The following is a 25,026-nucleotide window of genomic DNA, read 5'->3' as shown; positions in this document are numbered from 1 at the left end:
GCCCCGCGGCCACCAGGGGGCCACGCCGAGCGTGAGCTCCGTCCCTGCCGCCTGACACACACCCACACAGGATGCACAGTCGGTTATACATTTCCCCCCCGAAAGCTAAGTAGGAGATTTAAATCATTTGCTATCTGTGGGACTGTGGCAGTGGGAAAGGAGCCGGTCGAGACGCACGCACGCCGAGGTTTCCTCCTCCCGGTGGTGCGTACCTCGATCCTCCTCCCGGCTCCGCCCCCCCGTCCCCCCCCACCCCGTTCCCCAGCACTGTCTCACACGTGTGTCGCGGGAATGCCAGCAACACATGTGCGGTGGATTGTGAAGCCCTGCAGCATGCTATGAGTCATGAATCACTGGATCGCTGACTGCGGGGCCCAGACGCATCTGGTTCCACTCAGGGAGTGGAGGGGCCGGTGCAGCGCCGGCCCCCGAGCTCCGTCTCTCCCTGCTGTTCCAGGGACAGCTAGGCTACCCTGCTGGGAAAAAAAAAACTAAAAAACAGCTCAAGCTAAGTTTTGAAACAGGTGGTTGACCCGTTCAGACCAGCTGCATACTCAACATGGTTTGAGCTCAAGCTATGTTTTGAAACAGCTGGTAGCTGGTCATTTCAAGCTGGACGTAGCTGGAATTTGCTCATTTTTCGGTAGCCAGTAACTTATTTTATGGTCATTGGGGTCTGGATAGTTTAGTCCAAACGTGATTTGTACTTTATTTGGACTTCATGAGTACAATGTGAATTGCACACCTTAGTTTTCAGGTTCAGAAATTCAGTCATGACAGTAGTACACAAAGAGGTTGTTATATTGTGCAAAAATGCTTTTTTGTATTCACAACCATCTACTTATTATTACGAGAGGGCTTCAGAAAAAAAAACAGGCAGTTTTATTTCATTGACAGAAAGACAAACCCAAAGTAAAAAAAAGATAATCACTTTTATACAAATTAGTCTCAGTATGAAATATTATTGTTTAAAAAAAAACTAACTAAAAACGGCAATCGTTCTCAATAAGTAATGATTTAGAACAAAAGAATGAGCTTTGATCTGATACAGACTGAATTAGACTGTCCTACAAAAAATACAGTTCTTGCGGAGGAGGGGGGGGGGGGGGCGGTCAAATGAGTCTTTTTTTTAACTCAACCTTGTGATTTCGAATTTCTTAAAGGTTGTTAGCGGTCGGGGGAGTTCCATCTCCTCCTCCTCGGTTTCGACAGCGAGCTCCTGGCCGTTTTCCGAGTAACCCAGTAGTAGGTCTTCGGGACACTCTGCGTTGTAGGTCTTGACGTACTCCTCAACCTGCCAGCCACTGTACTTGGGTGGGGAGCTGCACTTGAGCCCTGAGTACTCCACGTTGGTGTGGTGCTTGAGCCAGTAGATCAGGTAGTGGATGTTGTAGTCACATATCCAGGGGTTGTCTCCCAGCTCCAGCTTCCTGATGAAGTACAGGTCTTCCAGGACCCCGTACTGGAAGAAACGCAGGCTGTTGTTGGAGAGGTCCAGCTCTCTGAGGTACAGGAGGCCAGAAAACGCAGCTGTGTGGGGAAAAGAGTGGGTGGAGATGAGACGGTACTTTAGGTTTCAGTAATTCTGCGGCTGAATGAAAGGAGCATACTCCAGTGTCAAAAGTAGCGGTTGGCGTGATGCAGCTGTAGAGCACTGGAACTATAACCTGCTCAGCTTTTTTCTGTGTGTGCGTGTGTGTGTTGTATGTCTGTAAACAGTCACAACTTTTTGTTTTGTGGTGCTGAGTGGGTAATTACTGCAGATCTGCCGCAGATCTGTTACAGTAGTGTATGTCGTTGCTTATTGATATCACTGCGATTACATCAGACTCCCTTTGTGGTAAACGCTTTTGTCTGGAGCAAAGGAATATGGCCACAATATGAAGTTAATTGAAATAGGCTTTTGATAGTTTTTTCTTTTTTTTTTCTTCCTCTTTTGTGTGCATCCAAGATTTTCCTCCCTTTAAAGCAATTTTGTTTTTGCCCCTTGTGTCCGTTATGCTCTTCGAACTAGAACAAGGACGCAAGTAAACGTGTTCATCGGGTCGAGACTCTAGAGGCATCAGTTAATGCCTGTCCCTTGCTGGCATGGTTTAATTACAGCAGCGTCTGCTACACGGTGTCCATTATATCGGGCTTTGATCTTTCAGAAGAGAGGCAGGAAGCTCATTTACAGCCAGTCTCATGAGGGGACTGCCCACCCTAATCGCACGAGGCCGGGTATGACTGCCACTCTCACTCCACTGCTGAGAATCAGCCCTCTCACGATCAGTCTGTTCAGGACAGGGGCAGGGAGGCCACAAATGGCCCCATTTTCATGCTACCAGATATCCTACAATTATGAAGATTCTGTGCTTGTGCGTGTGTGTGTGTGTGTGGGGGGAGGAGGGGGGGGTGTGCGTACATGGGTGTCTGTGTGTAATTTCTGTATCCCACAATTACAAAGATTCTGTGAGTGTGTGTGTGTGTGTGTTTAGGCAGATCTTCTCCATTTACGATACATTATTGGCATTTTGCAGACGCTCTTATCCAGAGCGACTTACAGTTGACTAGACTAAGCAGGAGACAGTCCTCCCCTGGAGCAATGCAGGGTTAAGGGCCTTGCTCAAGGGCCCAACAGCTGTGCGGATCTTATTGTGGCTACACTGAGATTCGAACCACCGACCTTGCGTGTCCCAGTCATGTACCTTAACCACTACGCTACAGGCCGCCATTTACATTCTGATAACATAATACAGTGGCAAGAAAAAGTATGTGAACCGCGTATGTGGTTTTCTGCATTAATTGGTCATAAAATGTGATCTGATCTACATCTAAGTCCCAAGTATAGACAAACTCAATGTGCTTAACCTAATACCACACAAACAATTATAATATTTCATGTCTTTATTGGACACATTCATTGAACATTCACAGTGCTGGTGGAAAAAGTAAGTGAACCCTTGGATTTAATAACTGGTCGAACCTCCTTTGGCAGCAATAACCTCCAACAAGCGTTTCCAGTAGCTGCTGATCAGACCTGCACAACGTTCAGGAGGAATTTTGGACCATTCTTCCTTACAGAACTGCTTCAGCTCAGCCATATTCTTTGGATGTCTAGTGTGAACAGCTCTCTTGAGGTCATTCCACAGCATCTCTATTGGATTCAGGTCTGGACTCTGACTGGGACACTCCAAAACACGGATTTTCTTTTTTTGAAGCCATTCTGTTGTAGATTTACTTCGACGTTTAGGGTCATTGTCCTGCTGCATCACCCAACTTCTACTGAGCTTCAGCTGGCGGACAGCCACCCTGACATTATTCTGTAGGATACCTTGATAAACTTGAGAATTCATTTTCCCCTCGATAATTGCAAGCGGTCCAGGCCCCGAAGCAGCAAAGCAGCCCCAAATCATGATGCTCCCTCCACCGTACTTCACCGTTGGGATGATATTTTCATGTTGGTATGCAGTGCCCTTTTTACGCCATACGTAGCGCTGCGTGTTCTTCCCGAACAATTCAACCTTGGTTTCATCAGTCCACAAAACATTTTCCCAGTAGCGTTGTGGAGTGTCAAGGTACTCTTTGGCAAACTTCAGGCGTGCAGTGATGTTTTTTTGGAAAGCAGCGGCTTCCTCCGTGGTGTCCTGCCACGGACACCATGCCTGTTCAATGATTTGCGTATGGTAGACTCATGAACAGAGATGTTAACCAGTTCCAATGATTCCCTCAAGCCTTTAGCTGTTACTCTAGGCTTCTTTTTTACCTCACTGAGCATTCTGCGTTGTGCTTTTGGAGTCAACTTGGCAGGGCGCCCACTTCTAGGGAGAGTAGCCACAGTACTAAATCGTCTCCATTTGTAGACAATTTGTCTAATTGTGGACTGGTGAATACCTAAAGTCTTGGAGATTACTTTGTAACCCTTTCTAGTTTTATGCAAGTCAACAATTTTTGATTGTAGGTCTTCGGAGATCTCTTTTTTGCGAGGCATGGTTCACATCAGCAGATGCTTCTTGTGAATAGCAAACTCAAAAAGTTTGAGTGTTTTTTATAAGTCAAAGTAGCTCTACACCTCGCTCCAATCTCATTTCATTGATTGGACTCCAGGTTTGCTAACTCCTGACTCTAATTAGCTTTTGTTGAAGTTATTAGCATAAGGGTTCACTTCCTTTTTCCACCAGCACTGTGAATGTTTAATGGATGTGTCCAATAAAGACATGAAATATTATAATTGTTTGTGTGGTATTAGGTTAAGCACATTCAGTTTGTCTATACTTGGGACTTAGATGTAGATCAGATCACATTTTATGACCAATTAATGCAGAAAACCAAGTAATTCCAAAGGGTTCACATACTTTTTCTTGCCACTGTAGATACCAATCACTGTTACGCTTTCATCTCTAGTTTGCTAGACCTGCTTATTCAAATTAACTATTGTACTTGGGTGTCTGACCTTGAATTTTCTGGCATCAAATTGGAAATAGGAGAGCAGCTTTATTTTTATTTTTATTTTTATTTTTATTTTAGAATTAGTATTGTGGGCGGCACGGATGGCGCAGTGGGTAGCACTGCCGCCTCACAGCAAGGAGGTCCTGGGTTCGAATCCCCGTCGGCCGGGGCCTCTCTGTGCGGAGTTTGCATGTTCTCCCCGTGTCTGCGTGGGTTTCCTCTGGGTACTCCGGTTTCCTCCCACAGTCCAAAGACATGCAGGTTAGGCTGATTGGAGAGTCTAAAATTGCCCATAGGTATGAGTGTGTGAGTGAATGGTGTGTGTGCCCTGCGATGGACTGGCGACCTGTCCAGGGTGTATTCCTGCCTTTCGCCCAATGTATGCTGGGATAGGCTCCAGCCCCCCTGCGACCCTGTTCAGGATAAGCGGGTTCAGATAATGGATGGATGGATGGATGGAATTTAGTATTGTAATACACAGCAGTCAATTGTTTGCACATTTTCATCTGTAATTAATGATCGGATGATGAATTAAAATCCTTCTTTCCAAAGCTAAGATTTCCGGACGTTTCACTAAATCACACTAAAAGGAGCAGCGGAGTGGTTCTATGGCGTCACCGCTGCAAATCAAAAGTGTTTTTTAGTGCTTCTATATCTGTGTGTAGCTGTCATTTTCCCCGAATTCTGTTGCTTTCTGTTTCAAGAGAGAGTTATACATCCAGGCCTTTTCCCCTGCACGTTCCAAAAACTACTGTGATGATATAGGACGTATCCTCTTCTGAGACATTTGATTAATGTTCAAGAATGCAAAAGGATTCCTCCTACTGTATCTGGATCTGTTTGTTTTCTGGGCCACGCTGGTGGTGGTATTTGTCGAAGCAGCAACAGTAGTAATTGTAGTTTTCCTTGTGGTTGATGTTGTAATAGTATCCTTTCCCTTAAACAATTACACATATTTGGCAGATGCCAAATGTGGCTTGTTGGTCTGACCTTTCCACAAGTAGCACATGTTTTGGTATCATTGTTCTCTTTGCATGCTCATCGTGCCCAAACATGGATTCCCCAAGCCCTTTAAATAGCATAGAAAATCCCTTTCTCATGTGGTTGGTTGTGCTTCAGCATTGTGCTTCAGCTCCTTGATCACTCCCTACTCCCCAGCTAGACCACTCCGGTCTGCCAGCTCTGGTCGCCTTGTGGTTCCCTCTCTACGTGCACCTGGCGGTCGAGCTGCACGTTCACGCCTGTTTTCCGTTCTGGTTCCTCAGTGGTGGAATGACTTGCCTACCACTGTCAGGACAGCAGAATCCCTCCCCCTATTTCGACGCAGACTCAAAACACACCTTTTCAAACTCTACCTTAGTCCTCCCTCCTGATTTCCCCCGCCCCCCCTTTCTGATATCCCTATCCTCCTTGTCTAACCCAAAAAAAAATAATAAAAAAAAATAAAATAAATCTAATAATTGCACTTATGATGACGTCTATATGTTTAGAACAGCATTCCATGTGTATTTTCCTAGTTATGGTTGTGATGCTTTGACTTGTGGTAGAACCTATGCATTTGTAAGTCGCTTTGGATTAAAAGCGTCTGCCAAATGACAAAAATGTAAATGTAAAAATGTAAATTTGCTGATTGATGAAGGAAATGGCATTGGCTCACCTGTATCAATACGGTCAAGGTTGTTGCTGCTGAGGTTCAGTAACTTCAGGTCCTTGGCGGCCACAAACTCTTTGGCTCTGAGCTGTTTGATGCTGTTTTTGGAGAGGTCCATCTTGACTATGTCAGAGGGGAGGTCAGCTGGAACATTCTTCAGATCTGGAAAAAGAGAAATGTGGGGGAGGAGGGGAGAAAAGTGGCTCTCACACACAGTATTCAGTAGCGTGTTCAGCTTTCGAAGAGCGGAGAGGGGGGTTTGGTAAGGTTCACCTGACACTTCTTTAATCAGTTGGCACTTGAGGGGAGGCCTATTAACAGCTGTGTCTGCTACTGTGCCGTGGTCTAGGACGGTACAAAAGATGATTTCCCATGAGTTTGGTACGTGTGTAAAATGAATCATATGCTGAAAGAGTTCTGTAAGTATTTCCAGTAGGTTTTCCCACTGAGAAACATCTGTGATAGCAATACTGTTTATTGCACAGTTAACCCCATTCAGGTGGCCTAAAATGTAGGAAAAGAACCTTTTTGCTGTATGAAAACATGAAAACATGTAATCCCTTGAAAAATGTAATGATTAAGTTCAACCTGATCAGTAATACATCTAAATCTGAACAATTTATATTACTTTATTTATGTGGCATGTCAAATATTTAAGGAGCCACTGATCTTGGCTTTCAATGAAATATTAAGGTTATGTGCATTTGCAGATGGTCATCTTAATTGTGCAAATCACCTAGAGAACACCATGTTAAGAATTTAAGAAGAAATATATGGTTTAGGTGTGATACAATGGCCTTGCATGCTCCAAGATGGAAACTACATTCACAAATCTTTAGATCTGTCTTGCATCCTGGCATTTCTTTAACTGTAAAGATAGAGGTAGAGGGAGAGTATCTGCAGCGTTAGTCTTTCTGTTTACAGTAGTCGCAGACAAATGCCTTTGAATCCTGCAGCAATGAATGGAATTGCAATTACTCCACAGCTGCAGTGTGTGTGTGTGTAGGAGTTTTTGGGTCAGGCAGCATTGAACTGCAGACTCCCACAGAGAACTCCTACATTCTTCATCCTGTCCTTAATGTGACGTCTGTGGTTTTCATTAGGGTCTCCTGTCTGAACGGCGTCCAACAGTTTAACAGCCATTCTCCTGCTTTCATTTGCATTGAGGAAGTGGTACATACAGCATCAAGGACTACCCACGTAGCTGTACTGTTAGATCCAATACATTTTACGTAGAAGCATTCTTTTTAATGTTATAGGCTGTAGACTATAACTGCGGTAGACTATAGGCTGTAGACTATAACAAACAAACATTTCCAGACGAAACAGGAAAGTGATTATTCTGTCTTTCAGTCTTCAGTCGAATCACCTCCTCTGTCACAGACATAAGGAATACCGTTGTGATCCTTATCTTTATTCTGCCAAACCTGGCTTTGCAAATACACTTTCTCCAGGTTTCCACCTCCGGCAAATTAGTCTGAGCTGCAGTAGTCATGCAGTAGGCACACGTGCATGTAATGCATGCGGTGTGCACACTGCTGTGCATGGATAATTACAGTATTGCAAATGATCTGCTGCATGCATACGTTATGTACACTGACACTGCGTTGCAGAAAATTACAGCACACAACTGTACAGTTCTATAATTACAGCATACAGGCTGTGTGCTGTTTAGCCAAAAGCCTTTCATTTAGTTTGGGGAAAAAAGGAACTGGAATAATATTTGTGGCCATTTCACTGCGCTGCAGACTATAATTAGATGACTCTCACTGGAATTCCAGATGGTTGTAAATCAGAATATGAGAAGGATACTTCTGATAGGCCTGGTATAATAGCAAGACGCCATGCTGTTCTCTGTCTCTCTGTCTCTCTGTCTCTCTCCCCCTCCTTTATCTCACCCCCTGGCCCCTCTCTTGCTCTCTCTCTCACCCTCTCTCTTGCTTTTAACGGTCCTAGAATATGTGCTGTGCGGTTGCTGCTTATCTGCTAACACAAACCAGCCTGAGCTTCACAAATTCCCACAGAAATGACAGAGCAGCAGGGGAGGAGGCTGGGGTTAGGGGCAGCCACATTCTGGCTTACGGCAGCAGTTTTTGCTGACTGTTGAGCCATTTCTTACAAGAAATGTGTGTTTCAACTGAAAAATAGCGCAGTCCAGTTAATCTTCTGGATATATACTCAGTGAGCCCTTTATTCTGAGTCCTCTGCTGCTCTAGCCTATCCACTTAGAGGTTGGATGGGTTGTGTGTTCAGAGATGCTCTTCTGCATACCACTGTTGTAATGCATGGTTATTTGTGTTACTGTCACCTTGCTGTCAGCTTTGGCCCCTTTCCTCTGACATCTCTCATTAACGCATTTCTGCCCACAGAACTGTTACTTACTGGATGTTTTTTATTTTTCGCACCATTCTCTGCAAACTCTAGAGACTGGTGTGTGTGAAAGTCCCAGGAGATCATCAGTTTCTGAGATACTCAAACCACCCTGTCTGGCACCAACAATCATTCCACAGTCAAAGTCACTTAGATCACATTTCTTCCCCATTCTGATATTTGGTCTGCAAAACAACTGAACCTCTTGACCACGTCTGTATGCTTTTATGCATGTACCAATCTGGTGTACAAGCTGGTCTACCTAATAAAGTGATCACTGAGTGTAGATGAAATATGAAATAATTTGTTCATGGTATTTAATGTCTAGTTGCATGTATACATTGGGCATGAAAACCAACTACTCGGGGATCAGAGACTGTCACTAGTGCAGGTGCTCTCCGGAAAGGACAGGTGTTGCAGTGAAGGGACAGGTTAGAAAATATGAATTTCACAAACAGGGAAAAAAAGCCGCATCCATCATTGCACAGGTGCTGGCCATTTTACACAGCTAATGCAGGCAGGCGTCCTATAGGCCGAGGGAGTCACTGAGGCAAAATGAGGCAAGGTGTTTCTCTGTTGACTCAAAACTGCATGCGTTCTGTAACAGAGAACTGGGGAAATGTTCTCTCGAACACTCGTAGTGTTCTGCAGAGCATTGTCCGGTTAATAAGGTTCGCTGTGCTAACCCATACGACACACTGTACATTTGGACGGAATTTCTGAAGAGCGGAACGAGCCCTGTCCAAAAAAACTAAAAAAAAAACTTTAAAAAACTGCATACCTCCTAATAGGAAGACATTACCCAACCCAGAAAGGTCAATGCACCCACACAGGAAATATTAACTGAAGACCATTGAGAGAAGACAGGAGCAGATGGCGAACGAGTTAAAAACGATGCCGTGCTGCTCTCACAGACCTCGCGGTGCACGATATCGCAGCTGTGGTGCGGAGGACCGGAGTCTCGCTCTCTGAACATCCCGATGTCAAACCAGCCTTTGAGTGCTTCGCCAGGGGGACGGAAAGGAATCCGCAGGGGAACACAGCGACGCTTCTACACTGAAGCACAAACCGCGCACTGTGGAGGATGGCACCCCGTAGCACAGCACATAGGGTCCTCTGTCCGCTGGATACCCCGCTTTATGCTTTATGCCTCATTTATGTTCCATTAGAAACCATTCGGGAATGCCAACGTCCGGCACAGACGTACTCCTGTTCAGCCTCACGTTGAAGAAGAAACTTAACCCACAAATGCGTCAAATAAAAAATTAGCTAAATTTTGGCCCTTCTCCAGATTTCCAGCCAACGGAGATGGCATATTGATGTAAAGCCTTAAAGGAATTACAGTGCCTTGATGTTTTAGTATGCCACTTATGCAGTTCCCAGAGGAAGATGCAGCTGTTATTTTTGGGAAAGAGACACAATGAGATTTGTACTCTTTGCCCGGTCCTTGCTCCCTTGCTCAGTCTGCCCTTATATATCTCACGGCTGCGGATGTCTTGTGTAACTGTCTGTTGTGCTTGCTGTTTCAGCACTTTTAAATCACCATTCTGCAACTGGTGATATTATTCTATCAAGTGTCTTAAGTTTAAAAAAAAATGTAAACACTCTTTCCTATCAGCCTCTTTGAAGAGTGTAGAACGTTATGTTACTCTGATATTTTATAGACGGACAGAAATAGGAAACATCTGCGAAATGAACGCTTTACCAAAGAATCAATGCGTGCTGGAAGCTTTCTTGCCAATTGCTAGCATGTGCATTTGCACATACATGAGTGATTGGATTTAGCAACACCAATGATACAGTATGATGACCTAGGATACATATATATATAATTTTTTTTTTTTAACTTTTTCTCAAGACATTTGGTACGGCAAGTCAGACAATATAATTCAGCTCACTGCTGCAATCTCCAATACGAGTCTGGAGCACAGACAGCCATGTGTTCTCTTTCACCGGACATGAAGTTACCGCAACGTCTTGTCACAGTGCAGTTACCAAGTTGGGCTCACACGTACAGTACATGAGTGTGAAGAAGACAGTTAATGTTGTACGGACTACATTTCCCACAATCCCACAGGACAATTCTGCAACGTCCACCCCCGCATGACGTCTAGTTCGGTTCAGCCAATCCCATAATGGCGGGAGAAATAAACTTTACCTGTATAAGAGCATGGCACCTTGGGAGACCCCTCTTTTTCGACGCTCTTTTCCTCACCTTATCTGGTCCGATACTCGGACAGAGGCTGAACTCTACAGCACACCACCAGGCTTACGGACACACCGAGTTTACCTCGCGGTAACTTAGTGGCCTATAGGAAGTAGAAACTGGTGTACGCGGAACGCTACATCAGTTTACCACTGCAAACCACAGCAACAAACTTTTCCACCAGGAAAAAAAAACCAGCGAATATTTTCATAACCGAACGGACCAGACGACAACGCACAGCTGAGACGAGAACACCCCTGCTTTGCGCGCCTCTCCAGGACATCATTCACAGCACCACCGCGGCTCCGTGATGGTGCTGTGAATGATTTTGGATCCAGCAATGCGTATGGACTCAGTAAGACAACAAACATTCAGGCATAGCCAGTTTAGTTAGTTTAGTCTTAACTGTTATTGTGAATCTGTGTTTCTATATTTGCTTTGTCTTATCATTTGAATGTATTCTGTTAGCCGTATATGTACGTGAATTGATTCGCCGTCTTTCGCGTATGTAGTTGTAGAGTAAAGCTACGCAAGTAGTCTCACTTTTACCTTTCCTTTGTTCAAGGGTTGCGCGTGAGCGTGCGCGCACACGCATACATTCCTAACATACCGTACCCTACTAACTTCCCGTTAGTTCATCTGTTCTGTTTGTACGTTTGTTTAATAAATCTATTTTATTAAACCCGGTGTCTGTTTTGGTGTCACATAGACATGAGAGCCGAGTTAAAGCAGTTTTTCAAAGAACTTCCAACCTTCAGGTTATCGGTATGTTTAATCCTTGATGTTGGTTATTTTAATTAATTAAAATACTAAATTTGTGGTTAGATATTTCTGAGAACAGTAATTTTATGAGACCGATGATTACGTTTTGCAGTTATACTGCCACATAACATTAATTGGCGCCCCGATATCCTAAAGGGTAAAATCCCTGTTATTTGGCGGCCTGTGCGAGGACCCTACAATATGCAGCTGAACAGATGGACTTGCAGCTGCTCTGCCAGTGAAAGTCAGCAGTGACACAGCATAGTCTCGGCCAAAAAATGAAAACTCCCGTCCTTGGGTGATGCTAAATCCAGTGCCCTGTCGGCCATAGTCGGAACTGACACGGTCGCTGGAATAATGCTTTACAACTAAGGTACGCCACCTAGCGCGATAGTTTTTTTCCCTAACGCATCCTGTGCAAGGTGCTCGTCCCCCTGTACATTACATTACATTATTAGCATTTGGCAGACGCTCTTATCCAGAGCGACGTACAGTTGATTAGACTAAGCAGGAGACAATCCTCCCCTGGAGCAATGCAGGGTTAAGGGCCTTGCTCAAGGGCCCAAGGGCTGTGCGGATCTTATTGTGGCTACGCCGGGATTAGAACCACAAACCTTGTGTGTCCCAGTCCTTTACCTTAACCACTACGCTACAGGCCGTCCCCCTGTACTCCTACTCGCCCAATACTGGGATCACAGCTCGGCCCACTCTCAACACTTTATGTATAGGGCGGCCCGTAGCGTAGTGGTTAAGGTAAAGGACTGGGACACACAAGGTCGGTGGTTCTAATCCCGGTGTGACCACAATAAGATCCGCACAGCGGCCCTTGAGCAAGGCCCTTAACCCTTCATTGCTCCAGGGGAGGATCGTCTCCTGCGTAGTCTAATCAACCGTACGTCGCTCTGGATAAGAGCGTCTGCCAAATGCCAATAATGTAATGTAATGTAATGTAATGTATGTAATATAGCTTCTGCAGACGGATATGATTGGCTACAGGGCAATGCTGATGTGGGATGAGCTCTGGCCATTCTGTCAACTTTCTCCTTCCCCAATTGAGTTGAATCTGGTTCCTCAGTGAAACCCTTTGGTCTGGCCTGCTGGTCTGCTGTGGAATCTGCTGTGCAATCTGGGACCATGCTGAAACCATCTACTCTGCTTACTCTGTTACTCTTGTTTTGCCATTTATCAAAATGTGTGCAGAGAAAAATGAAGCTCGTTATAAGTCTGCAAAGCATCGCATGTTTTCTCCCCCCCCCTCCTCCTTGGGGAATACCATGCTGTGCTTGGGTTCACGACGGAGCTTAGAATTTTTAGCTTTTAAATAGCTGGCCCCTGTTTCTGTGTTATGTTTAGTTAAATATACTGCAGCAGAGGCCCAAGACAGGGGGTGCAGATGACCCTGTAACATGGTGTGGTGTGACGGGTGGTCTGGAGCACACGGTTCCCATAAATTACATTACATTATTGGCATTTGTCATTAACCACCACGCTACAGGCCGCCTCATGACCCCAGCGCTCTCACTGCACAGAAAACCCACTACTAGAAGGAATGCAAACCCATAACGCAGAACCCCCTCCCGTTACCATGAAGAACCCTCTCCCACTCCCATAGAGAATGCAAACCCGTAATGCAGAACCCCCTACCATTGCCACGGAGAACCCACTCCCAGTACTACAGAGAACACAAACCCATAATACAGAACCCCCTCCCGTTACCATGGAGAACCCACTCCCACTACTACAGAGAACACAAACCCATAACACAGAACCCCCTTCTATTACCACAGAGAACCCATTCCCACTACCACAGAGAACTGAAAACCCATTACCACTTAAAACACGCATGTAATGCAGAGAATACTGTCATGTTACCCTAAAGAACACAAAACATTCCCCAGTGGTAATGAATTTCCTTATCACAATACAATACGATAAAACTTCTGCATTCACAATACACTGCAACCGCGGTATCCAACCACCCCAGCCGTGGTGTAGCAGGTGTTATTTCAGTCCTGCAGTGAGTAAGAGATGCCTACCTTGGTTCCTGCAGTCCAGCAGGGGCTTGGGGAACATGTAGGTGCGGCAGCTGGTGGTGGCGTCTGGCGGTTTCACGCCAGTGATGGGCCCCTGCGGGATCTCCTCGGGCTTCAGGTCGTTCTCCTCCGGGCACAGCAGCTCCACCTTCATGCGCTTCAGCTTCTGCCCCAGGAGGTTGACGGGCTCGGCGCACTTGGCGTAGTTGCCCAGGTTGCGGTTGCCCGGCACCTGCAGGTGGCGCACCAGGCTGTCGAGGTGGCAGTGGCAGCTCCAGGGGTTGTCGTACAGGCGCAGGTGCTTCAGGCGCGGCAGCGGGATGAGGACCTCCTCGGTCAGCACCTGCAGGCGGTTGTGCTGCAGCAGCAGGGTGGTCAGTTTGCTGAGGCCGTTGAAGGCGCCCTCCTCGATCTTGTCGATCTGGTTCTGCTGCAGGTCCAGGCTCTTGAGGCCCCTGAAGTGGGCGAAGGTGTCGGCCCGCAGCACCTGCATCTTGTTCCGGGCCAGCAGCAGGTGCACGGTGTCCTCCGGCCAGCCCGTGATCACAGCGGTCAGCTCTTTGTCCTGGCAGTCCAGGTACTTGTCCCCCGCCTCGGTATACTCCTTGCACTCGCCGGCGAAGCGCTTGACGGTGCCCGCCCTCCTGCTACCCCTCCCCCGGCCCCGCCTGCCCTCGGGCCTGGCCTTCCGGGGCTCGGCCGAACCGAGGGCCAGGAGGACCATCAGAGCGATCACCCGCATTCCCGCTGCCGGCTGGTTCGGGGACTCTCGCGGCTGTGGCGGGTCTTTTTCGAACGTTGAGCCTTTCCTGGTTGGCTAGGGCGAAGTTACAGCTGCAGTCCCTGTGTAGAGAGAGGGGGGGGGGTTACATGTTTAACGGACCGACTCAGACACCCCAGGCCCTGCCAATAAAAAGGGCACCACAGAGCAAGGCCTTAATTACTCTCAGTTCCTGGTGTCTCCCGTCTGTTTGATGTTTATGTTCTTCCTCTTTGTAATGAAACCCATTTTTGTTTTTTGTCTGAGTGGCAGGAAGTTACATGATTTATATGAGAATTTTCTTTAAACTCCAGAATATGTTTATGTTGGTACGTCCATATGTTTCCTTAAAGCACAGGCCTGGCTGATGTTAATTGCCCATTAGTGCTGTTGTTTGAGGCAGTAACTGTTGGTCTACACCACAGGGTTTGCTAAAGAAATTACACCTGGAGCGAATTTTCACTCCTGCTTGCTCATTAGAAGTTTTATTCCTAGTGGAAATTTTCAGCAGACCTTTTAAAAAATGTTATGTGTATTTCTGGGGGTCCCCAGTGCCGTACTTGCTTGTGGCAATTGTATGACGTTCGGTGATGCACTATATGTCCAGGAACTTGTCTGAAGCACGTCAGTGCTGCCTGTCTTCCTGAGTCCTATGGTGTGATGCATAATCGGCCATAGCATCATCCAGGGAGGGATGATTCTCAATCACTCGCCATATCACTCAACATGTCCCCTTCTCAATCGTAACCATTCGTACAATTGTAACTCAATCGTTGCTCAATGGCTTGTCCTTTTGTCAATCACTCACCATAACATTCAACATGTCCCCTTGTCAATCAGTCACTCAGTAGCAGGTCTCCTTGTCAGCCTCTCACCACATCACTGGCGACATGGCTCAGGCAAAAAGAGCAGTCATCTAGCAGTCGGAGGGTTGCCGGTTCGATTCCCCGCCCGGGCTGTGTCAAAGTGTCCCTGAGCAAGACACCTAACCCCCAAACGCTCCTGACGAGCTGGTCGGCGCCTTGCACGGCAGCCAATTGCCGTTGGTGTGTGAGTGTGTGTATGAATGGGTGAATGGAGAAGCATCAATTGTACAGCGCTTTGGATAAAGGCGCTATATAAATGCCAACCATTTACCATTTACCATCACTGAGTAGCATGTCCCCTTGTCAGGCAAGAGCCCACAGTCTACTTGCGTCAGTCTTTTCAGGAGCTGTGAAAGGTCAGCTGGCTGATAGTGGAGTGAAAAGAAGAGGTTGGCAAGCTGCACGGTCTTATGAGGACACGTAGCAGTGTGTGGCCATTCAGCACTGAAAGCGGACATTGTGGAAGCCCTACAGCGGTAATTTGGCACATCAAACGGGGGTGAAAAATGGGCAGAGGTGAGGGAAAATGGTCTTTGGATGAAACAGATTGTCCATCCAAAGACAAAATAAATGTGGTTCTTTTATGAATTACAGGGATTTAGTAGGTTTAGCTGCTTCTTAAACTAAGCTCGGACTCATCTCACTTGTACATGTAGTGGTGTATGCTAATCCTCCCACTTTCCAACAGAAAAATTAAATATCAGTAAAATATCACCACATTTCCATGGTGCGATGCCATGACCTGCTCAATTTCTCAGGCTTTGTTCTGTTGCCCCGGTGTGATGTCACCACCGGCAGCCAAGCCTCTGTGAATCTGCAGAAGCCTCCGGAAGGAGGGGCTTTGACTTTCAGTGGGCGGCCGAGCCACTGTTCCCGTCTGTTTCCCAGCCCTCACTCACCGCAGCCAACTGTACCACGATCCGGGCCTGGTGGCGCCTCCAGGAGTGGAATTATCCCATCACAGCAGTACATAAAAAATGGGCTTAATATCGTGTTTATAGACTGGGCAGCGTAGGCCCCGTTATCCTGCCAAGCTCAGCCAGCCAACCCAATGGGGCCCGGGCCATGTAGCCTTCAACCACAGCTTCACTGTCCTGTCTCTGGTGTCTCCTAGGTGACTGCAAGAACCTGCAGGAGCTCAATCTGTCCGAGTGCACCGGCATAAACGTAAGTAAAAAAATAAATAAATACAAATAAATAAAGGGACGGCAGGATGTGGTGCGACTTCTCTCCCCTGCCGAAACCTCATCCCCGCGGCCGCCGCGGCGACGACTCTTTTCCGGAACGTGCTATAGCCGGAAAGAGAGGTGTGCCGCGCGCCAGTGTTAACATGCCCCCAGATGGGCGGCACATGCCGGTGCCGGCGCGCATCTCCAGAGGGGGAGGCAGGTTCCACTGCTCTTTTTTTGGCGCGGGTCCGCGGACCGTTTTGGCCCGCGCGGGCGGCGGTGCGCGTCCGTTACGTAAGAACACTGGATCTCCAGCACATCGCGGGGACTCTCCCTGGCGCATTACGTGTGGCTGCAGAGCTGACAGCTTTACGCGCTGAGCAATGAGCCTGCCTCTGTCAGCCCCTCCCCACCGTTCACCACTGCAATGACTGACTGTTATTTCATGTATTTTGTACTTATGGTCCTTTACTTGTTCTGTGTGTATTACAACGATTTACCTTTTTCATAGGTGACCGAATTAAATTAAATTATCCGTTAATTAACAGTGTGTCTTCTCCTTTTTAACAGGATGAAACACTGAGGATTGTTCTAGAAGGCTGTCCGGCTCTTCTTTACCTGAATTTGTCTTACACTGCTGTAACAAACAACACTTTCAGAGCACTCTCCAGGTAAATCCATAGAACACATGCTGCTCCATCTAAGTATTTTTTCTGAGTTTGAAAAAAATATTTGAATCCTTCAGGACTTTTGCTGCATTCTTGAATGTACCATCTGTTATTGTCCAAACAATTATTTTCTGCTTGCGTATTTCTCCGTGCCACAGTCATTGGCTTTGATCTTGAACCTAAATACATTGCACAATGTTTTCATTTTGGGAGAGCTCTCATGCAGACATGAATATCTGGATGAGAGCCAGTGGACTACCTCATTAAAAAGCCTTCAGAGCTTGTTCCTGTCATTGAATGATAAAAAACACGCTGAGTTACAATTAGTGAATTAGTGGATACTAAATTCCTCCTTAGACAAAGCAAATGTGCAGTGGCTCCTTCACAATGGCTGCATTCACATCACAGCTACAGCAATAAAGAACATCATCCAACAGGAGGCATAGCAGGACTTTTATTGCCAGTCAGAGCACAAGCACGATTCTTGTGACACAGTAAATGCTGGAGGTTTGAATAACACAAAATGGAATGGAAAAAATGGTAACTGTAGAGTCCTTGGTTGGCACCCAAAATCCTTGCATTGACTGTGAAGATTTTCCACGAAATTTGCATTGCCTTCAAAGTAGACGGCATGTCTGGAACAGCACCCTAGATAGTATAACATTCATCAGCTGAATCTCGGAGACAGCTTACACAGCATGCACATAATTAGAACCATTTGAGCTTTCTTTACCAAAGAAGAAAAAACAAGAAAATCACAAAACAGAACCGTATCCATTTATCAGAACACAGATGCTTAATTTCCCTTTGGCATTATTCCTAAAAGTCACTCAAAAATAGCTTGGAACGTGGCAAAATAGATAAATGATATTTAAGTCCTTTTCCTTCTCATGTCATTTATTAAATCCTTAAGTCACTACAGAGCAGCTTTGTAAAAGGAGCCTCATCCTCAGCCTTGCAGATAAATGACAAACCCCTGACAACAACTGGAAATTCTGAGTTGCTGTGTATCTAATCTATAAATGCTTCCTGCTCAGTTTAGGACAAGCTTGCTTTCTCTGTTAATCTCCACTTAAAGTTGAAGCCCCTCAACATTTTCACCCTGTGCTGCAGAATTGTTAGCTGGAACACGTCTATTAACAAGAGGGAGAACTTGAAGGCAATGTTTATAGCTTTGGAAACCTCCCAACGCATTTGCACCTGAAGTGCACAGACTGATTACTTGGAGACGTTTCAGCAAAACGATTACAAACATTTGCCAGATCGGTACACGCGCTCATCAAACCACGCTGTAAAACACGTACTGTAACCGCCGTCGGAAAGCGAGCTTCTTTCCGCATGCCCCTGCCGAAAAAGTCGCGTTATCAGGACGCGCGGTCCCTCGCGTGGTGCATTGTTCTCCTAACATGTGCGCGTCTGCTCCTCTCCGTGCCCATAAAGGTGCTGCCTCAATCTCCAGTATCTCAGCCTGGCTTACTGCAAGAGGTTCACGGACAAAGGCTTACAGTACCTGGCCACAGGGAAGGGCTGTCACAGGATCATCTACTTGGACCTCTCGGGCTGCACTCAGGTCAGTCGTGCGGCGGGCTGGGTCCGGTCGCGAGCGTGGAGCGGCACCCCTGGAGAACAGCCTCTCTGCTCAGGCAGTGCGGGGGCTGTGTGGAGCCGAGAGGCTGCAGCGGGGTTTTAAGTTACACGCACTCCGCCAGCAGGGAAGCCAGCGTTTTGCAGCAGTAGGGGGCTCTGGAACGCCTCCAGGACAAGAGTAGCTTGTCCTCGTATCATTTCTGGCCTGCAGGGGAAAAGTTAAGGAGCTTCTTCACAAACACGTAGATAAGCCTGGAAACAGTGTCTCGTAAAAGCACTACTTCAAAAACATCTGATTTGGATTTTTTTTTAAAAAGGGTTGCTCTTTGGATCATATTTCTTCTGTGCAATGCCATTAATACATAGCATACATGTTTCTGATGTTCTGAGGAGCTATAAAAAGTGCTTTGTGCTTCTCTTCATCATCTAAAGACTTTTTAATTTATTACTGAAAGGATGAATGGATTATGCCTAGTAAGTGCATTATATTATTGAAATAAAAACATGCCGTTTCTGTATGAGAGAGGGCAAACCATAATCCTCAAATTCAACATCATAATTGATGGGGAAATATAGTTACCTAGGCAAGAATTAGTGTCCACTTTTCTTTTATTAATTTACTTTACATTATTGGCATTTTTCCAAGGTCTTCTTCCAACAAACCCCTGCAAAGAAACGCACACCAGTTACACAAGAGCTGGAATAAAAGGCATTAATATGCATTTGTTCCATTGTTTTTAAAGCAAATGATGTATTTTATATCAGTTGATATTTTATGAGCGCTGTACATTTTGCTGGTCACTATTTGCTGCATAGGAAATTTATTTTACTGCATGCACAATGCTCTGTTTACTTTGGACGTCATTCTCTGAATCCACTGAATAATTTGTGGTTAAAAGGGCAGAGGAAAAAACACACCCTCTGTGCCCTGTGTTTTCATATAAAACAGGAAACCTGAAGGGCCTCGAGGCCTTCACCAACCATAAGGTTTGATGAAGAAAAAATGTCAGAGAAAAGAAACATGAGGCAACAGGACCATCACCTCCCATAAATGTATATTCACATACTAAAGTTAATCTATATTAAGCTCCTCAAACATTGTGCTATGAATCCGTGGGCTGAGGTGTTCCGGAACACTGGGCAGTGCCCGTTCCGTGGCGCCTTACTTGCATCGCTCTAGCTAGCAAACATACCCTCCTACCGGCCTCTACTTAAAACACACTTTGGCGGCAGGGCTGAATTTTGATGCATCTGTTTCCAGGAGTCATCCGTAACTGTCCACTCTGGGCCTAATAAGGCCGGCCTGCTCTGTTGTGTTGACTCTTGTGGAATGATTGATACGGGCCACAGTGCAGGAGGCTGTTCAGCTTTAACCATTAGTGCATTGAAAGCCCGCGGCTCTGAACTACTCCCACATACAGGGGACACCGCCCTCCCCTTCACTGTGACAGTGTTTACCTTTGCCGCCTAAGTTATTTATTTTTTTAACGAGCAACGTTCTGCGGTCCCGTCAATGTAAGATGTCATTATTCTAATCGTGCCATTATCATTCCAAATAAATATGATTGTGACTGCAATCGCATGGCATGGCAATGATTCCAGAGCGTTTATTTATTTATTAGACTCATCTCTTTTCTTGCAAATTCTGATTCACACATCGAAGGCCTCGCCTGAATTGCAGCAGCATGCAAGACATTCCATTTAAATACTGTACCAGAGACTTCAGTGGACAAGCTATAAAAAGACCTACTACTGTTTATGCAACCTTGAAGGTCACTGAAACACATTTAGAGGGACACCCTGGTGAGTCAAGAGAGGTAGGGGATACAAGGTAGCCAATTTCCTGTGGAAGAAAGACTGGGAGAGCCAGCTTTGGAATTTGACCTTGCCATCTGGGCGAACACCCCGACCCTTTTCATATGTACCATGGGATCTTTACTAACCACACTGAGTCTTGACCTTGGTTTAAATTCTCATCTGGAACATGGTGTCGACAACTGCCAGAGTCCAGAGGGACGATTTTCCCCTCCCTTCAGTACAACTTCTATTGCTGCAGCAGCCTGGGTTTACAAGATGGAGGTCTCCTTTTGTCTCCTATAGTTTCGGAGAAAGTGTGTGTGTGAACGTGCTGTCGGAAAAGGCCCCCGGTCACCCCCACTTCCAGTTTTCACAGCCTCTATCAGTGCCCTGCTCTGACACTGACAGCCCTTCATCTCCTCCAGATCTCTGTGGAAGGGTTCAGATTCATCGCCACGGGATGCAGCCTGCTCCAGCACATGGAATTCAAGCACATACCAACCCTCACGGACAGCTGTGTGCTGGTATGTGTGCGCAGGTGTGGGGGGTGGGGGGTGGGGGGGGGGGTTATTGACGGGGGCAGAGGGGAGTGATGTGCCTCTTGGTAAACACTTTAAACGTGCATTTTCAAAGGCCCATTCTGAAGCACTCTGAGAGCATTAATTTTCACAGAATTAATTTACTAATACTTATTTGCATTTTGTTGCAGATAATAGAAATGGTGAGTGCCAGGAAACTAATAGAGATTTATCTCCCAGTGTGTCCTTTAAAGGTAAAATAGGTCATTTCGGACTTCTAATGGTCACAGAGAGGAAATGCGGCAACAAACACGCTCAAACCACAACACTGTTTATCCCTCCCCCTTCTCTGTGAATGCACTGACATTGAAATGCCATTGGCTGTGGCAATTAGAACCAATTTTCAATCAATGAGCTTGAATTATTGTACAGCTATACAATGTTTTGGGACAGAGTGCCGGCCCGTCAACTGCATATTTTGAATTTAAGGACTATAAACACAGGCAGAGGGTGAGTCAACATGTCAGTGAGCCTTTTGTACCTATTGTACCTTTAACTGTTTGAGCACAGCACATAGTCACAAGCACATCCCAACAAAAGTAGGGGATCCAGATATCTCCTGGGCTTCCATATTAATGATTGTTTAAGGACCTGACTCAAGGATATAATGGCACTGCCCTACCTGGGAATGAAACCTACAGAACTACAGAGATAGAAGCCCTGTTCCCTAGTCATTATACTACACTGTTAGCAGAAGGAGCTGTGTGGATCGCGCAATGTTCAGATGCATTTCTGCTTCCCTGGAGGAGGAAACTTGAAAAATGATTTTGCTTATGCTTATGATTTCGGGTTATGCATACTGCATACATTTGATTACTAAAGCTGGACTGTATTATGACATTTCCTTATTGAAAGTAAGGTCTTTGATTTATAGCATGGGAATGTTTCATGGATAATACAGAACATGTTTTTTATGTTAAGCCTTCTAGAGTTTGTCAGTATTTAAAGCTGGTCCCACTTACACCCTGTAGGTTGGATATTGTACTGCGTTGTTGCAGTAACATTGGCAGTAACATTGGCATATTTGACCACTTATGCCATGATAACAATCATCTCATTGTACTGTATCATTGGCCCTCTTTCATTGCTAATGTTAGAACAATGGGGGGAAGGAAGGTGTTCAGTAATGATGGCGATATTTCCAAAACACTTCTCCGAAGTCAAGGCAACACCTTTGTCCCTCTTTTTACCACATATGGTAAAGGTAATGGGGCTCCAGCTATGAGCAGTATTGTTCATATAATTTATCCTTATTTAAGAACAGCCAGCACTTTATTCATTGAATTTACTTTCTCAGCTGTTTTTTTTTTTAGCTAATGAGCTATGCCACTTTGTTTGCTTGGCCATTTTAAAAATGAATAGGAGTTAATGGACCTGTGCTGAGCGATAATGCATTACATTACATTAATGGCATTTGGCAAACGCTCTTATCCAGAGCGACGTACAACAAAGTGCAAAGTGCACACCCATAACCAGGGATAAGTGCGCTGAAAGACCTTAGAGGGGAAGTACAATTTCAACTACTACCTGCACAACAAAGATAAGGACCAGGGCCTATTTGATCATCTGGTTTTTTTTTTTTTTTTTCGTAATACCGCAACACACATATGTATGAACAAACCGCTTACCTAGCCAAACTAAACATCCTAATACACAAGTAAATATCACAAAAAGACAACAATTAAGGTTTACAGGGAGGTACTATAATAATACAGATAATGTGAGAATGACTGTATTGTGTGCTGTATAAATGGTTTCAGAGACTCCTAATGCACCCTCTGGACTGGATTAAATAAGAACATTGCTTTGACCTCCACAGCCATGGCATTTATAAACACCCGAACAATAAGCTATTGGCATATACACAGCCTTGTGTGCATTTGCTTATTTGGTATTTTCGTGGACATACAGTACTGTGCAGAAGGCACCCTAGACTTTATTATATATATGTTTTGTGTGTGTTAGTATAAAATAACACATTTGAGATTTCTAAATATTCATTTTCTAAAAGATTTAATTTTAAAAATAACATATTACTGGAAACAATTGACTACTTTTTACATAAAAACTTGATCAAGGCTGTCTGAGATCAGAAGCAAGGAGCCAACCAAAGTCTGCAGAAGAACTGTGGCAAGTTCTCCAACACGCTTGGAACAACCTAACGCCGAAGGGTGGGCAGAAAAAATATTGATTTGATTCAGTTTTTAACTATTCTGTCAAATTGCTAAAATGTATAGTATGTTTATTTAGGACCTTTCATTGAATTATTTTTGAAAGAATCCTATCTGTACAGAATGTTATGCAGGCGCCTAAGACTTTTTCAGGGCGCTGTATATTGTGTGTATTTTTAGTGCAGGATTCTGCTTCATGTTTAAGTTGTGGTGAGAGTGCATTCTGGACCTCCCAAGTTCAGACAGCTCAGATGTCAAAGCCTGAGAACTGACTGGGCTGAAGCGCTCATACAGCATTCGTGTACAGTCTACAGTAATTCTCACATTATCGGTACTGAGGGACTTGCGATGCACCCTCTGGCCTGGATCAGAACTGTGCCTGTGCCACACATGGTGGGGAGTCTTGTGTGCTGGCGCTTAATTGGATGTCGCGTCGCCCACGGCGACGCAGTGGGTGCTGCCACTCCCCCTTGGTGATCAGGTGTCCGTCATCTGTCCTCCCCAATGCGGTAGCTATGACAACGCTGTTGCCGGGAAACAAGGTGGCCAGCTCGTGTAACGGTTTGGGGAATGCAGCGTGCCCGTGGGCGCCCTCCCCAGTGGATGTGGGACCGGCCTACTGTTGCCAATTGGGAAGTTCGAATTGGAGAGGAAAAACTGCTGAAAATTCCAAACACAACAAAGAAGACACTTGCCAGTCGCACTATGTAGCTCCGGCTATTTTAGCTGACATTCTTAAACCATTTGCCTGAATTACCTTTGGACATTTATTAATATTTAAAAAAAACTTTCTAGTAAAAAAAAACAAACAATTGAATCAAAATTTTACTTTTACTAAAACAACCGAAAACTGTCCATTACTTTCTGAAGAAGCAAAGGGACATTTCCGCTTGGACCAGGCTTGCAATGCCATAACCAGCTGTCCTGTGATACTGAATGGGCTTAGACAACTTGCTTTTACTGCATTAACTCCTGACAAACTCCATGCTCTTTTTTTTTTTGGAGCACAGTTTGAAAACCCGGTGTAGCAATCTGCACTGCAGTGGTGAAATTGCTTAAGCGTACATCAGCGTTTTTCTCTGGAGAGGTGGAGACCGCTAGGGCTTGTCGTCTCAGACATGTCTAGCAGGGCTGGAAAATTCCTCTGCCAATAGGATGTTATTGAAGGGAAGCATTGCAGTGTGTGTACCCACATGCTCTGCACCTCCTCCTCCTCCACTGTGTGCAAGACGTGCTATACAGTGAATTTGTGAAACATTGTTTTGCCTTGACAGTTCTGCCATGGGTGGCACGGAGATGGTGCAGTGAGTAGCACTGCCGCCTCACAGCAAGGAGGTCCTGGGTTCGAATCCCCGTCGGCCGGGGCCTCTCTGTATGGAGTTTGCATGTTCTCCCCGTGTTTGGGTGGGTTTCCTCCGGGTACTCCGGTTTCCTCCCACAGTCCAAAGACATGCAGGTTAGGCTGATTGGAGAGTCTAAATTGCCCGTGGGTATGAGTGTGTGAGTGAATGGTGTGTGTGCCCTGCGATGGACTGGCGACCTGTCCAGGGTGTATTCCTGCCTTTCGCCCCAATGTATGCTGGGATAGGCTCCAGCCCCCCTGTGACCCTGTTCATTCATTCATTATTAGGATAATGAATGAATGAATGAGTTCTGCCATGGGATTTATAAACACCCTGACAGTACATATCTGCCATATACACAGCCTTGTGTGCATCTCATTGTTTGGCATTTTGATGAGGGAACATATACTCACCAAGCACTTTATTAAGAACATTTTTACTTTATTACACCTACTTAATTCATGCGGTTATCTCATCAGCCAATTGTGTGGCAGCAGTGCAGTGCATACAGTCATGTAGATACAGGTCAGGAGCTTCAGTTAATGTTCACATCAATCATCAGAATGGGTGAAAGAATTTGATCTTAGTGACTTTGACTGTGGAATAATTGTTGGTGGCAGACAGGGTGGTTTGAGTA

At 45.6% G+C, this 25,026-nt stretch overlaps 2 protein-coding genes across 3 annotated transcripts in view; one reads left to right on the top strand and one right to left on the bottom strand.

Moving 5' to 3' along the window:
* The window catches only part of fbxl13 (F-box and leucine-rich repeat protein 13), a 47,028-nt gene that overhangs the window by 11,815 nt on the left and 10,187 nt on the right, over window positions 1-25,026 (top strand). The window contains exons 10-13 of the mRNA XM_061250705.1: window positions 16,191-16,243; window positions 16,816-16,916; window positions 18,354-18,483; window positions 20,723-20,821. Coding sequence (XP_061106689.1) covers window positions 16,191-16,243; window positions 16,816-16,916; window positions 18,354-18,483; window positions 20,723-20,821 — 383 coding nt within the window. The remainder of the gene's footprint in view (window positions 1-16,190; window positions 16,244-16,815; window positions 16,917-18,353; window positions 18,484-20,722; window positions 20,822-25,026) is intronic.
* lrrc17 (leucine rich repeat containing 17) lies at window positions 331-18,560 on the bottom strand. Of its 2 annotated transcripts, XM_061251522.1 has the most exons (5): window positions 18,424-18,560; window positions 13,454-14,293; window positions 6,086-6,241; window positions 1,140-1,530; window positions 331-476 (listed from the first exon to the last, which is right to left on the bottom strand). In XM_061251522.1, exons 2-5 carry the CDS (start codon window positions 14,190-14,192, stop codon window positions 464-466), a joined length of 1,299 nt encoding a protein of 432 aa, XP_061107506.1. In that variant the 5' UTR covers window positions 14,193-14,293; window positions 18,424-18,560; the 3' UTR covers window positions 331-463. The 2 variants fall into 2 exon arrangements, with proteins under 2 accessions (XP_061107506.1, XP_061107507.1); XM_061251523.1 differs by lacking the exon at window positions 331-476 and having other exon boundaries at window positions 682-1,530.

Source organism: Conger conger, chromosome 8 (genome assembly GCF_963514075.1).
Source record: "Conger conger chromosome 8, fConCon1.1, whole genome shotgun sequence".
Taxonomy (NCBI): Eukaryota; Metazoa; Chordata; class Actinopteri; order Anguilliformes; family Congridae; genus Conger; species Conger conger.
The sequence above is the reverse complement of the archived record's forward strand: the minus strand, read 5'-3'. Positions and strand labels throughout refer to the sequence as shown.